General features: G+C 36.2%; 1 protein-coding gene and 1 long non-coding RNA gene across 2 annotated transcripts in view; one reads left to right on the top strand and one right to left on the bottom strand.

Annotated features, from left to right (window-relative positions):
• The window catches only part of LOC146527378 (discoidin domain-containing receptor 2-like), an 82316-nt gene that overhangs the window by 62313 nt on the left and 6116 nt on the right, over positions 1-13887 (bottom strand). Inside the window, exon 2 of the mRNA XM_085206067.1 lies at positions 3010-3116. Within this exon, the coding sequence (XP_085062193.1) occupies positions 3010-3076 (67 nt within the window). The 5' untranslated portion in view covers positions 3077-3116. The remainder of the gene's footprint in view (positions 1-3009; positions 3117-13887) is intronic.
• Positions 5165-13887, top strand: part of LOC146527379 (uncharacterized) — a 76953-nt gene continuing 68230 nt past the window's right edge. Inside the window, exon 1 of the long non-coding RNA XR_014879279.1 lies at positions 5165-5198. This is a non-coding gene — a long non-coding RNA (uncharacterized LOC146527379). The remainder of the gene's footprint in view (positions 5199-13887) is intronic.

Consider the following 13887-nt stretch of genomic DNA (forward strand, 5'->3'; position numbering starts at 1 on the left):
CAACCCCTATTTCATCCCTTTAGGGTAAAAATTTTTTAAAACCCCTCCTTAGTGGATGACCAGATTACGAAAGTAAGCATCTGTCCAAATTTCACGTTTCTACGCACAGCGGTTACGTGCGTCTTACCTCAGTCAGCGGGAACATGTCCTTTTATATCTATACTAATATAATAAAGGGGAAGAGTTTGTTTGTTTGTTTGTTTGTTTGTTTGTTTGAACGCTAAGATCTCTGGATCTACTGGTCCGATTTGAGAGCTGCATTCTTCAGAAGTGCTATAGGCTATAGAACATTATATAACACATATATACTAATATATTAAAATACTTTCTTATTTGACATGCAATTTATTTTGCCATGTTAATAACAACCGTCGTTGCTAAGCATCAGTTTGCAAAGTTTCTTTGTTGTTATAAGAAAATGTCACCCAAAATGAACTTATATTTTTATATTCATCCTTATAAAAATAAATATATTATATAATATTTAATAAATATTTTTATTGTTCAAGCAGGCGTAGCCGCGTCCGGGTCCACTAGTATATAGATATAAAGTAAAACAATGTCATTTGGAAAGTTTTCTGTAGCGATTTAATTCGTGTCTGTGGGAATTTCGAACACGTGATCCTACATTCGTGTTTAAGTATATCATTAAGCTTATTACTTAAGTAATTATTTATGAAAGTACGTAATACAATATTTATGTATATTGACGTTATGCTTATTATTGTAGAATCAACGATAAGTTCTTTTTATTTTAAAATATTTTCTGCAGTGAGAACATAGTGTTGAGACACCCCGTTCTCTCCTTTCTGCTTATTTTTTGATTTTTCATATTAGCCGCATCCCAGTACCACTTTAGCGACTGAACACGTTTGAGACCTGAGAACCTAATGATATCACACTCCATTTATATTACGAAACTTTTGTGCCTTCCGCCGAATTCTGGAGGAAAACTTGTGCCCGTGCGCCACTGATTGGCCTCAAACAAGGAATCTCTTGTTAAGAACTATCTAATTATTAGTAACTAACTTTAACCCACGGCTATGCCCCTATAGTGGATGACACATGGTCAGGTTCTACACGGCCGAGGTAGCTACCTATGACCGCGGGTCCGGTCGAAACGTTAATCGTTTGAAACAGAGACAAATTGAAACTACTATCGTCAGCCTATACCTATAGCCTATATTACGTTACGTTAATATCCAACACTAAAAGAATACTTCAATTCGAACGAAGAGTTCCTTATATTAGTGCGTTCAACCAAACAAACTTCAATTTCATATAATTAGAATAGAAGAATAGGTATTTATCTAATCATAATCGAATTTACATTTTAGTTATTAAATAGTATAGCTTATTATGTAGACAAAAGGCAGGCCCCGTCGTCTACTGCCACGCGAAGGATACGACGAGCGATGAAATATATCAAATTTTGTTGATACAATGCCTTAAATTTGTATTTCATCCGGCTGCGCGACGCTGAAGAGGGTAATGCGTTTATTAGTATGTATGTATGATTGTTCGAAAGTCGCGCAGCAAATACAAGGCAAACGAGTATACGGGTCACCAGAGGAGCTACAGGTGTGTTGCCAGCTCCAAATCTCTCGATTGTCACTAATTACATGACAAAAATCAGAACTCACCACAACGACACTCCGACGAACTATGTCAAGTGGAGTATCGTTGAATAGGTAATCAAAACTGATTTTAAGGCCTTTCCTTTCATCATTTTTTATTTTCCCATTTTCTGCCATTTATATGTGGTTACATTTTTCAATTTATATAATAAACTTTTATGTTTGTTTATTTTTAGTTTTTATACAGTGTGTTTTTTTGTTTTTTCATGTTTCATGCACAATCAATCAACCAGTCTCCGCTCCTGTTTCAATGGGAATCTCATATATTATAGTGATACCCGCAGATAGTTTTAATAAATAGAAAACGTTTACCAATAAAAAAACAAAACGTAAAAGAAATCAATTTTCAATTGAATTTCACCAAGTTAAAATGCTATTTCCTATTAGAAACTGTCTCGACACCATAGTAAAAAAATGAAATATTAGATATTTTACTTCCTCGAGTGGGAATCGATCCCAGATCCTGTCGCTTTTACAGTTACACGCTTGCCGCATGTACAACAGGTTACATCATAACTATAAATGTCATACAATACAGCTTCTATCACATATCGCCTTTCTTAATAAATAAACTATGAACTCAAAACATTTTTCCAAATCGAACCTGTAATCCATGATATTAAAGCGTTCAAACAAACAAACTCTTCGGTTTTACAATACTAAGTACAGAGGTATAGGTAATTTTTTTTATATATTAAACTCGAATAGTTCTAATAAGATATTATTAGACTTTTGAATAGTTCAACTAATTTTTAAAAACAAATTACTTACACACAAAAAAAAACAGAACAGCTGGAAACACGCAAAAGTTCGAGCTCGGCATGCAACGTACGTATGTGAGCTTCAGCCCCATATTGGACGGATTGGATATGTCAACGAGCAAACGGAACGGAGAGGAACGCGGCACTCGTCACATCTCAGCAGTAGGTACAAGTGACAACAATAGCCCGAGATAATATCGAGAACTTTGGTACATTTAAAAAATATTTCTACTTCTGTTCCAAAAAAAAAATCATAAAGCTCTTTATGAATACGTTATTTCCGATCCATTATGAAAAGATGACGGAAAACTAGGTCGTAACGAAGAAAAGCCATTGAAAAAGACAGCCTGGAGTCTGGGAGTGACGATGAAATTTGGGATCCGAGATGAGTCTCGGGAATTATTTGTATACCTAGTACTAAACAAAGGTATGGATTTGAATAACATTCAGTTTACAGGCAGGCTACATCCTGGATTAGCGCATAGGATACTTTTAATCCTATCCGTGTCGCGTACGAAGGCGCGTTGGCGAAGCCTGGTCACATAATACGAGCACAGCAAACGGCGGCGCGGATGGGGCGGAAAATATTTATTAAAAGTTAAAATACTTACATATATCCAAGGCATTCGTCCGCAGCGCTCTGGCAAGTAGCAGCAGAGCTACCACACAAGGCACCATCGCGCCGCCTCACTTCACCATCGCTCCTCTAACACCGAATCTACGAAACACACCATAATTTAAAACAATGCTCATTTATAAATATAAAAACAAAAACCATTTAGGAATTTAAAAAATAACAAAATATCTTAACCCGCACTTATAACCGACCGAATTCAAAACAGGAGCAACATAAATTTCATAACAAAATTATCAAAACAAAAAAAAATTAACGATTAAATATCCAAATATGATATTAAATTTAAATATTAATGAAAATTAATAATTTATATTTCACATAATAAACATACACAACAAACGTTATTAGTTAGTTAAAATAGAACGTCCGTCAATCTCGATGTTGCCAAGCAAAGCTACCGCGTTGTACTGACGCAGAGTGCGGAAGGCTATGCTTATTAAATAATGTTAAATTCCACTTCGAAGGATTTTACAAATAATATATTATAAATCATTTTTTCCTGTGAGAAGAAAATATGTATCACAAAATGAAAATAAAGAAAAACTATTTAATGTAAGGGTTGCCCTGCAAGCCTGCAGCAGCTAAAGGCAAAATCATCGTCACGTCTACATAGTTAATTATGACAATCAGCCCTAGTGACTGTAAATGATATTTCAATAATATTGATCAAATTCATGTTTTTAGCTTCAAGCTGTATCCTGTCCATGGCCGGATAAGCAGAGGGAAACTGGGAAACTAATATTAGGACACTCCGTTTTCAATTAAAACACAAAAGTTCCCAACTTTCTGCTGAATTCTTGAGGCACACATTTGTATCATCACAAGCGTGTGACTGTGAAAGCAACAAGTCATGGTTTCGATTCTCTCTCGAGGACGTGAAATATTTAATATTTTCAGTATTTTCGCGCTGGTGTGAGTTCCGGTCTCATCACGCAATGCCTCCAGAATTCGGCGGAAAAAGGACGTAACGAAGTTTCTTAACACTCGGTTCCCTTTGTCTACCATGCTGTGTGCGGGACACATGCGTGAAGCTAAAAAAATATATTATATATATTGCTGCTATCAAAAAGCTTGAACTATTCATTGTGTAAAGTTTAATTAAAACCAGAGGTCAATCTTAATGGATTCACACTATAGCTTTATATTTAATCAATAAATTATAATTACTACATTACTAGCGGAAGCGCGCAAATTTTATAAAAATCGGTGCCGATTTAAAGATTTTTTCATACAAACATTCAAGCCCTGTTTCATCCCTTTAGGGTTAAAATTTTTTAAAATCCCTTCTTAGTGGATGTCCAGATTAGGAAAATAAACATTTTACCAAATTTCACATTTCTACGCACAGCAGTTACGGCTGTGCGCGCCTCAGTCAGTGGGAACATGTCCTTTTATATATAAACTAGCGGACGCGCGCAGCTTCGCTTGCGTATTTAGGAGTGAATTCTAATAACCCATGAAACATGTGTTCAATGAAATATTTTTAAGAGTCTAAATTTCAAATTTTATAAAAATCGGTGGCCATTTAAAGATTTTTCCATACTAACATTAACCCCTTATTTGCACCCATAGGGGGTGCATTCTAGAAAACCATGAAACACATATTTAATGAAATATTTTTAAGAGTCTAAATATCAAATTTTATAAAATTCGGTGGCGATTTAAGAATTTTTCCATACAAACTTTCAACCTCTTATTTGCACCCTTAGGGGGAGAATTCTAGAAAACGATGAAACACGTGTTCAATTAAATACTTTTAAAAATCTAAATTTCAAATTTTATAAGAATCGGTGCCGATTTAATTTTTTTTCCATACAAACTTTCAACCCCTATTTCACCCCTTTAGATTAGCATTTTTCAAAATCCCTTCTTAGTGGATGTCCAGATTACGAAAGTAAACATCTGTCCAAATTTCACGTTTCTACGCACAGCGGTTACGGTTGTGCGTACGTCTTACCTCAGTCAGTGATTACAAGTCCTTTTATATATATACTAGCGGACGCTCGCAGCTTCGCTTGCGTATTTAGGGGTGAAGTCTAATAACCCATGAAACATGTGTTCGATGAAATATTTTTAGGAGTCTAAATATCAAATTTTATAAAAATCGGTGGCGATTTAAGAAGTTTTCCATACAAACTTTCAACCCCTTATTTGCACCCTTAGGCGGAGAATTCTAGAAAACGATGAAACACGTATTCAATTAAATACTTTTAAAAATCTAAATTTCAAATTTTATAAAAATCGGTGCCGATTTAAAAATTTTTCCATACAAACTTTGAACCCCTATTTTACCCCTTTAGAGTTAAAATTTTTCAAAATCCCTTCTTAGTGGATGTCCAGATTACGAAAGTAAGCATCTGTCTAATTTTCACGTTTCTACGCACAGCGGTTACGGCTGTGCGTGCGTCTTACCTCAGTCAGTGAGGACAAGTCCTTTTATATATATAGATATTAATAATTAATATCGTGTTGCACACCTGAATTTAGGGTTCCGTTTCTCGAAAGAAAAAAACGGAACCCGGATAAAATCACTTAGTTTTCCATCTGTCCGTCTATCAAGCCTTTTTTCTCGGGAACGCGTGGAGGTATCAAACTGAATGATATCAAATACTCAGATATAATACTAAGATATAGAATCTACTGTCAAACTAAGTCACCGGAATCAAAAGAAACGGTTGTGTATGCCGCAAATTTTTGAATCTCGCGAGGGAATCAAAACCCGTATAAAGCAACGTCTTAAAGTACAGATAAAGAAAAAATTGCGAAAAGTGAAAATTTATAGGTATTTCATAGAAAAAAATCACAACAAACTTATATTTGTAGTTTATGTCATACAAAATGAGTGCATATACCTGCATTTTTATTTTTGTCAACGTTTATAAGGTCTACAGTGTATTTCCCGTTGACCTGACATTTATAAAGAAGGCTCGGTGGGCGACTCGCACTAAACGTAACCAGGGCAAACCTAGTGTCTAGACACTCCGTTCCACACTCTCCATTGCCTTTCTGTTGTCTAATGAAGCGGGGAAGCCTTCCGACGGAAGATCGAATTCACAAATTTAGGGTTTACAGTCGCGCAACAACAGGTACATGTCCTCAAAATATACATACATACATAAATAAAGACAAAAAATATATATAATAAAGTGAACATTGAGCTTTTCCTCCATTGTTAATTAAATTGAAGTGGCTGCCGGTTCGATACGTATGAAACAATTATTTTAACTATTATTTTTGTGATAATTATGCAAATTAATTGCAGGGCAGGTGCGGTGCACAAGCGTGTGCGTGTGTATAAATGCGGTGGTTGAGGATTCGATTCCCAAAATACTTAATATATCATTGAGAATTAACTAACTACTACTACTACTACTACTTAACCCCATGTAGGTACCTTCTGCTATGTACGTGATACGGCGTGAAGTTTAAAAAAGTTAAAGTAGAACTTGTTAGATATATTTGAATTTATATCTGGCGCATTTAAAGTCAGCCTTTGATATTTGATTGAGTATGATGGATACGGAGCGGTAATCTGACAACTGCTAAAATACTGACAGTGTATTGTGTATATTTTGAACTTCTGGTCCATTTAGAGGTATTTAATGTTGGAATCGGTTACGAAGGAGAGACTCGATCACCGAGGATGATCACGTAAATAGCACGAGGAAGCACCTCATGCTCCTGGAGAACATGTATAAAGAAGTTGATGAGAGTGATGAGAGTATATAACCTAGGAAAACCTACATTAAATATAATGTACGTAGTTCGAAATATGTTGATTTATTATAGATTTAGCTAGCTTTCCAGCCAAATATTAATAGTAATTATTATTTTTTTAGTTTCACGGTGTACATCGCAAATCCCAGAGTACGCAGAAACGACTAGGTAAGTGTTAAAAACCTCCGTCCACTTTTCACACAAAATCGAGGCATTGTGTATTGAGTGGCAGAACTTAACGCTGCACCCAGCTCAACGACTTATACCAGAGTAGGAAGTTGAAAATAATTAATTTTCCACTAATGAAATCGAACCCACAACCATAGCAATTCCATAGTCTAAAAATGTAAGCCCAAAGCAAAAGGAAAAACAATCAAATCATCCCAACAGTCACAAGTCTAAATCCAGCGGCTGAGGAAATAAATATTAAGTAATAACTTAATTTAATAACGTCTTAACCGGCGAATCTCTTTCGTGTCTCTTCCTCTCGACGGCAATGACAAGAAAAAACTGTGACCACTTCGATGATGATTATGGGTTCGATCCACACTTGGGGGAATGATTTATTCTGTTTTTCACATTGCCTTAATTCCGGGCGGTGGATAACGGAGAGTTTGACAGTAGATTTTCTCCGTCAATCCTGCAAATGCAGAATAAAATGTGAGGTTAATGATTTATTACCCCGAGTGGGAATTGAAGCCACAACCGTCGCGTTTTCGCGTACGTTATTAAAAAAAAATTATAAAATATCTAGGTATGTATTAATACGTTAAAAAAAAAGTTTCTACCCCTTCTGACGAACATTGTGCGGATGGAGGACTATGAAATTTGGCACAGTTACAGTTTATAAAGAGAACGAGCGCAGAGTATTTTTTATAATAATACACGAAAGATACAATTAACTAATAAAAAATATTTTAAAAAACAAAAAGCCCGATTGCATAAAACTAAAAAGAAAATTGTTTATTAGGATTAACAGTCTATATTGTTCAAGTTTGTCATTGTTTATTTTTATTAGTATTACACCATATATCGTAATCATGACATACCTTTTTGAAATCCCTATATTGAGCACTTGAATTTGATATCCATATTACGCAAGCTCTGGAGGTTCTGGAGATTATGGTTAAAGAAATACTACATAGCCTCTTTTAGCATTCAGGAATAAGACAAATATAACACACATGGCCTTCCGTGCTATGGCACGCATCGTACATACTATATATACCTATGCACAGAATATTATTTAACATCTATCACCAACCTTAGGCAAAGTAACTCCAACTCCCAACTCTCGAAACGATGGAGCAATGACACCAAATCTCTCATAGATTATTCATCTGAATTCGCGACCTTATCAGATGGGCAGTCGGGATAGAGGAGGCCAACCAGCGTTTAGGAGTTACAAAACTATAACTTTGATAAATATGAGTAGGTGAGGACCGTTGCTTGTGTGGTAATCCACACGAGGTTGTGGTTAGTGTTGAGGTAAGAGCAGGTGCTGTTTTCGCTTGATGTAGATGAAACGAATGAAATGAAGGAAATATTTTTTTAATTTTATGCTTCATCCTGCATATATAGGAATGGGTCATAATATTTAAAAAAAAATAGTGTTATTCCACACTAAGGAAAGAACCCGCGCCTCTTTGACACCGTACCGTACCTCTTGGTTGACGTTCATATTTTATATGTTTTCTATATAAGTCATTAGGTCATGACATTACTATCATTCAATCTTAGTTAAGTATAGTTAAGGTAGTAAAAATACTAAACCACTCCACTACCAAATTGTATCAACCAATAAGGGAATACGACCATCATCTCTGGTACCACAGTCAGTATCAAACAAAAGCATAGAACACGAGGAACGGTAACGGAACCCCTGTTACTGTTCATACAACCTTTTCAAAAAGCAAAGACATCTTCGCAGCATGAGCATCAAGACACTCCGTTCCACACTATCCGCCCACTTTCTGACACATCTCGTCGTAGGTACTAACCCTTATAAAGAACCTAAATAATAAGTAATAATTAAACAACATACTTTCAAACTCATATCAAATTAACCAATTTGTCCCACATTACCCCCACGACTGCCGAACGGCTGGAGGGGCATAGATTATTCAATATGCAAGTACATCGCCTATACGGTATTAGTAGTAGTAGTAGTAGTAGTAGTACGGGCAACACGGACGGTCAGCTACTGTCGTGTTAAATGCAAAAGCCAATTATAAGTTTGCGAAACTGCGCGGTGCGACGGTAAGCGGATATACTGTATGAAATATGTACGTTGGGGCCGGGTGTGTCGCCCCGGGCCGGGGGCACGACGTGCGACTGTATACGCGACACGGGTTGTGGGTTCGATTCCAATTTGAACAAATAAAATCGAAGTATCGAGGCAAAGCGCGACTTTGAGTTCGGTCACTAAACACGCAATAGTTCTAGAATTCGCCGGAAAGTGGGGAACGAAAATGTTTTAATCTTTTATCACTACCCAGGTTTCCTAAAGCTAAATAAAATATGTATGTACCTTCTTTAAGATATATATGTATGTATGTGGATACTGGCTGCCTTCCCTAATTGCTCAGTGAGAATCTATCTGTATGGGTCTGTATCTCGAAAATATGCAAAGGGAAACCAAAGGTTAAGATAGTTCATTCCCTACTTACCAATCAATTTTCAAGATGTTGCATTTATTAATAACTAGCGGCCCGCCCACGGGTTCGCCTGCGAAATCTATGTTATTATTAATTTCTGTCTCCATGAGTACCTACGTCTTATAAGTGACGTCCACGCAAAATTCGAAACTCCTAGCATTTGTAGTAACTAAGTTTGATACAAACTTTCAACCCCAAAAACAACCCCTTAGAAGTCGAATATTGCAAATTCCCGTCTTAGCGAGCACCTACGTCCTATAAATAACTCCTATGCAAAATTTGAGATTCCTTGCACATGTAGTTTCTGAGATTTCGTGATGAGTGAGTGAACTTTCGATTTTATATATATATAAGAAGATATAGATAGATTTCAAAAATTACATAAAATCAGCTTCACGCTGTATCCCACCCTCAGCAGGGTAGGCAGAGGGAACCTAGTGTTACGACATTCCGTTCCCCACTTTCTGCCGAATTCTGGAGGCATTTCGTGTTGAGTGGCAGAACTCAACGCCGCGCATTGCCTCGACACCAGAACGAAGAAATAGAAATATAAACGTAAATAAATATTTCAGTTCCTCGAGTGGGAATCGAACTCACAACCGTCGCATTACAGTCACACCCTTGTGCCGCTGCGCCACGACGGCCTCCTCCAAAAATGACATTATATAAGAAAATGTTAATTGCCAATTGCTATTGAAATTATCATTCTGGAAATAAAGATTTAAATAAATCTTAAACAACTACTTTAATTAGAAATAAGTCCAGAAACGTCAGACATGAAGCCAAGAATATACGATATCACAGACAGCATAAGTTTAAACTTAAGTCCTAAGTTATATACGTATAAGAAAGAACAAATAATAACTAGGAATCATTTCAATTGAAATGATTCCTACAAATAACACCGCAGAGCGGGCTTTGAATGGTTTCTTCCGACTTTATCTGGAGAGGCAGCCAGGTAGAAGAAAAGTGCAATGATAAAACGCAAAATAAGATATTCAGGCGGAGGCGAACAATAATAGGTTTCCACTATCACATTGCTCTCCCCGAGAGGGAGAGGCAGCGGGAGCTGGCATCTTGATAAACAGAAAAATGTAATGTAATACAAATTCATCTAATTCAACGTATCTCAGCTAACTTGTCAATAAAATAATATTGTTTTTGTTCTTTTTTTGCCATTCAGAATAAAGTAGTATAGGCAGTATACAACCTGGTTACGTGCACTTCCGTTCCCCAAGTCCTCCGTGAATTCTGGAGGAACTAAACCCCGCGCTTTGACTTCTTTACCAGGGCGAGGAAATAAAAATAACTTGTTTCCATGAGATCAGTCTTCACTCGGAGTCATGATTATGTTTCAATAATTTTTATTATACTGCTCTGGCAGACAAAGACCGAGGCGACGTTGAATTTCACCACTCTAAACGCAATGTCTCAATAATTAGGTGGAGAGTGGGGAACGCGGGAAAAGAGGGAAAAGAGATATGTTAAGTTGTTTTTTTATAAATAGAGTGACCCATCACTATATTCTTACTGACTACTCCACAACAGATTAGTCATTTAAAATATAACATCTTAAAAAACCTTGAACTTACTAAGTTGAACATTATACTCAAATGATAATATTAAGTCATATACGAGTATTTCACTCTTCTAACCTATTCAAATAAATGTATATAAATAAAACAATGATTTAAAAAACACATTTTTACTCAGTACGATGAGTTTAAAGCCTCACATGTTTGAAATATATAAAAAAAAGAATATCTAATCTGCTTTTGCACTTGTAATATGCAGGTCCCACAATGTTTACACACGTACCTACATTTGTAGTTCCGTTCACACAAACATACATGTACACAGAGTACCTACGTAGGCGGATGCGTTCTAAAGTAAATATTAAAAGTAGCTTTTTTTCCCTTTACTTTCCCCTACATTAGTTCACATCTCCCAGCGACGTGACGCTGCGTCAACGAACGGAACTTAATAGTACAGTATTGTTGTGGGGGAAACAAACTAACCCCTGCGCCACTACTGGTCTCACAGTTGCCGTCTTTACTGCGAACCAGGAGTCTCTAAAGTTCTACAATAGATTAAAATAAAATAAAAACACGTTAATTAAAATACATTCGGTTACTGTAGTTGCTTGTCTTTGACAGAAACGATTCTGCCATTCCTAAAGCATTCTTGCGGTAACAATTAAAATACAGGCGTTTTTGTAGCTTCTCGCTTCGCTTTAATCGCCCATAGCAGAATGAGCAGCGTAGAGCCTAGTATCAAGACAATGTTGTCTCCGATGGCTTGCTAAAACGTGCAAATTAAAGTAACTCCTCGATTCGAAGTTGAACCCATGTATATCGCATTTATAACAAGGCGCTACTAGGCCACGATGGCCTTCGGTGATTTATAAAGAAATTTAGGTTTTTCGTTTTTTTTTGTCTCCAAGTTCTTAATAGCTATGTATCAGGAAAAAACGACACCTTAAGTATTTATCTTCTAGCAAAGAGTCTAAATATAATTAATAGTTTATTTTTTTTATTTTTTAGCTTTAGTAGCAAGAGAGAGCCCGGTGTTTAGTTCCACCACTCAAAACTCAACCGCCCTAAGATTGATTGGTGAGTGGGGAACTTAGAACGGAGTGTCTAAAGACAAGGTTTCCCCTATCTACTCAGCTAGGAATACAGCGTGAAGAAAAAAAAATAGGCATAGTCCTCAACAATACTTTGTATATCATTTTTGTCAATAATTTAAATCTGCGAACCTCGATCGTGGGGTAGATATGGCCATGTGATTTATACACCGTCATCTACCTTCCGCCTGTACCTACGCCTGTCATCTTCAAAACGAGAGAGAACACCTCGATCAGAAGTTTAAAGAGTAACGCGACTTGAAATGCGCCTATTTTTTATTAGAACCTATGACAGAAATTTTCTATATATTGTGTTTATTTTCAACCGAATTCTAAAAGGAAACCGTTGTCAATTACTAACACTTGAGGGTAAAATTATATAAAAATATCCCTGCTCTGGTAGACAAAGCGCAGCGTTGAGTTCCGCCACGCACTGTCCGAGAGAAAGATAAGCTTAATAATCTATAACTAAATAAGATAATCTATATATATAAAATCGAAAGGCCACTCACTCATCACGAAATCTCAGAAACTACATGTCCTAGGAATCTCAAATTTTGCATAGGAGTTACTTATAGGACGTAGGTGCTCGCTACGAGACGGGAATTTGCAATATTCGACTTTTAAGGGGTTGTTTTGGGGTCGAAAGTTTGTATGAAACTTCATTACTACAAATGCTAGGAGTCTCAAATTTTGCATAGACGTCACTAGGACGTAATCATGGAGACAAAAATTAATAATGACATAGTTCACGCGGGTGAAACCGCGAGCGGGCCGCTAGTGTATTATATTAGTAAATCACTTTCGATGTCGGTTACCATATTCGATAAAACGTGCCTCAATGTATTCGTTTGTTAGTTAATTGAAGAATGTCAGTAAAAAATAGTATATTAGTTATTAAAGACGAAATATGAAATATATTTGTTTATATATAATCAGTTTAGATACAAAAAAGTTATTGTTTGTGGATGACTATTTTTTGCAGGCAAAATCTTCGTTCCTTACGCACTGTCCAAGTTTCGAGACGTGGCGTGTTGAATGCTGCGTTTTGTGTACCTACACAACGAAAAAACGACGTCAAACGTGACTCTCTTACCTATCTCGCTTCAAAATATGTAATCAACCTCTTCATACCGGTCCTTCGGAGGATCCTCATGCTTTTTACGTGATTTTCCTTTATTATCATCTATCAAAGAGGGACGACGAGATTTTCCCCTACAATAAAGTTAACTTTAAAATATATAGAAACACAATGATAACAATAATTGTATCAAACTCTCATACAATTGTCCATTGCCGTTCATATTATGAATTTGTTCAAATATTTAACATTTGTATCATAAGCGAGGAAACTTTGTGCTCACACGTTTCTATACAGAATGTAGTGCATAAAATATTTCCAACTCATATGTAATAAATTTGACAAAACAAATAAAATCTAACGTTATCTTTATATATTATATTTTTTTCAGTTTCACGCTGTATCCCGCATGTAACGGAAGGAATGCCATCAAATTTTCGAGTCTCTGTTCTATCAGCGCGGAGAAATATTAAAAATTATAAAATCGTTCTTCTCGAGTGGAATCGAACCCATAACATGTTGACAGAACAGCTCTTGTTCCCTTTTTTTAGGGACTTGTACATATTTTCATTAAGTACTCGATGAGGCTATACTATACTATAGTATAGGAATACACTAGTCTGAACCATAAACGAATACGCAACTACTACACTGCGTGTTTACTGGCGGAACACAACGCCACTACCATCTCGCTTACAGTTAGCCTCAAAATAAACAGACAAAGAGGAACACAATTATATTTATCATAACTTTAGTACGCGAAAGCTTAAA

This window comes from Heliconius melpomene, chromosome 21 (assembly GCF_056956725.1).
Source record: "Heliconius melpomene rosina isolate 202511_hmr_F chromosome 21, ASM5695672v1, whole genome shotgun sequence".
Lineage (NCBI taxonomy): Eukaryota > Metazoa > Arthropoda > Insecta > Lepidoptera > Nymphalidae > Heliconius > Heliconius melpomene.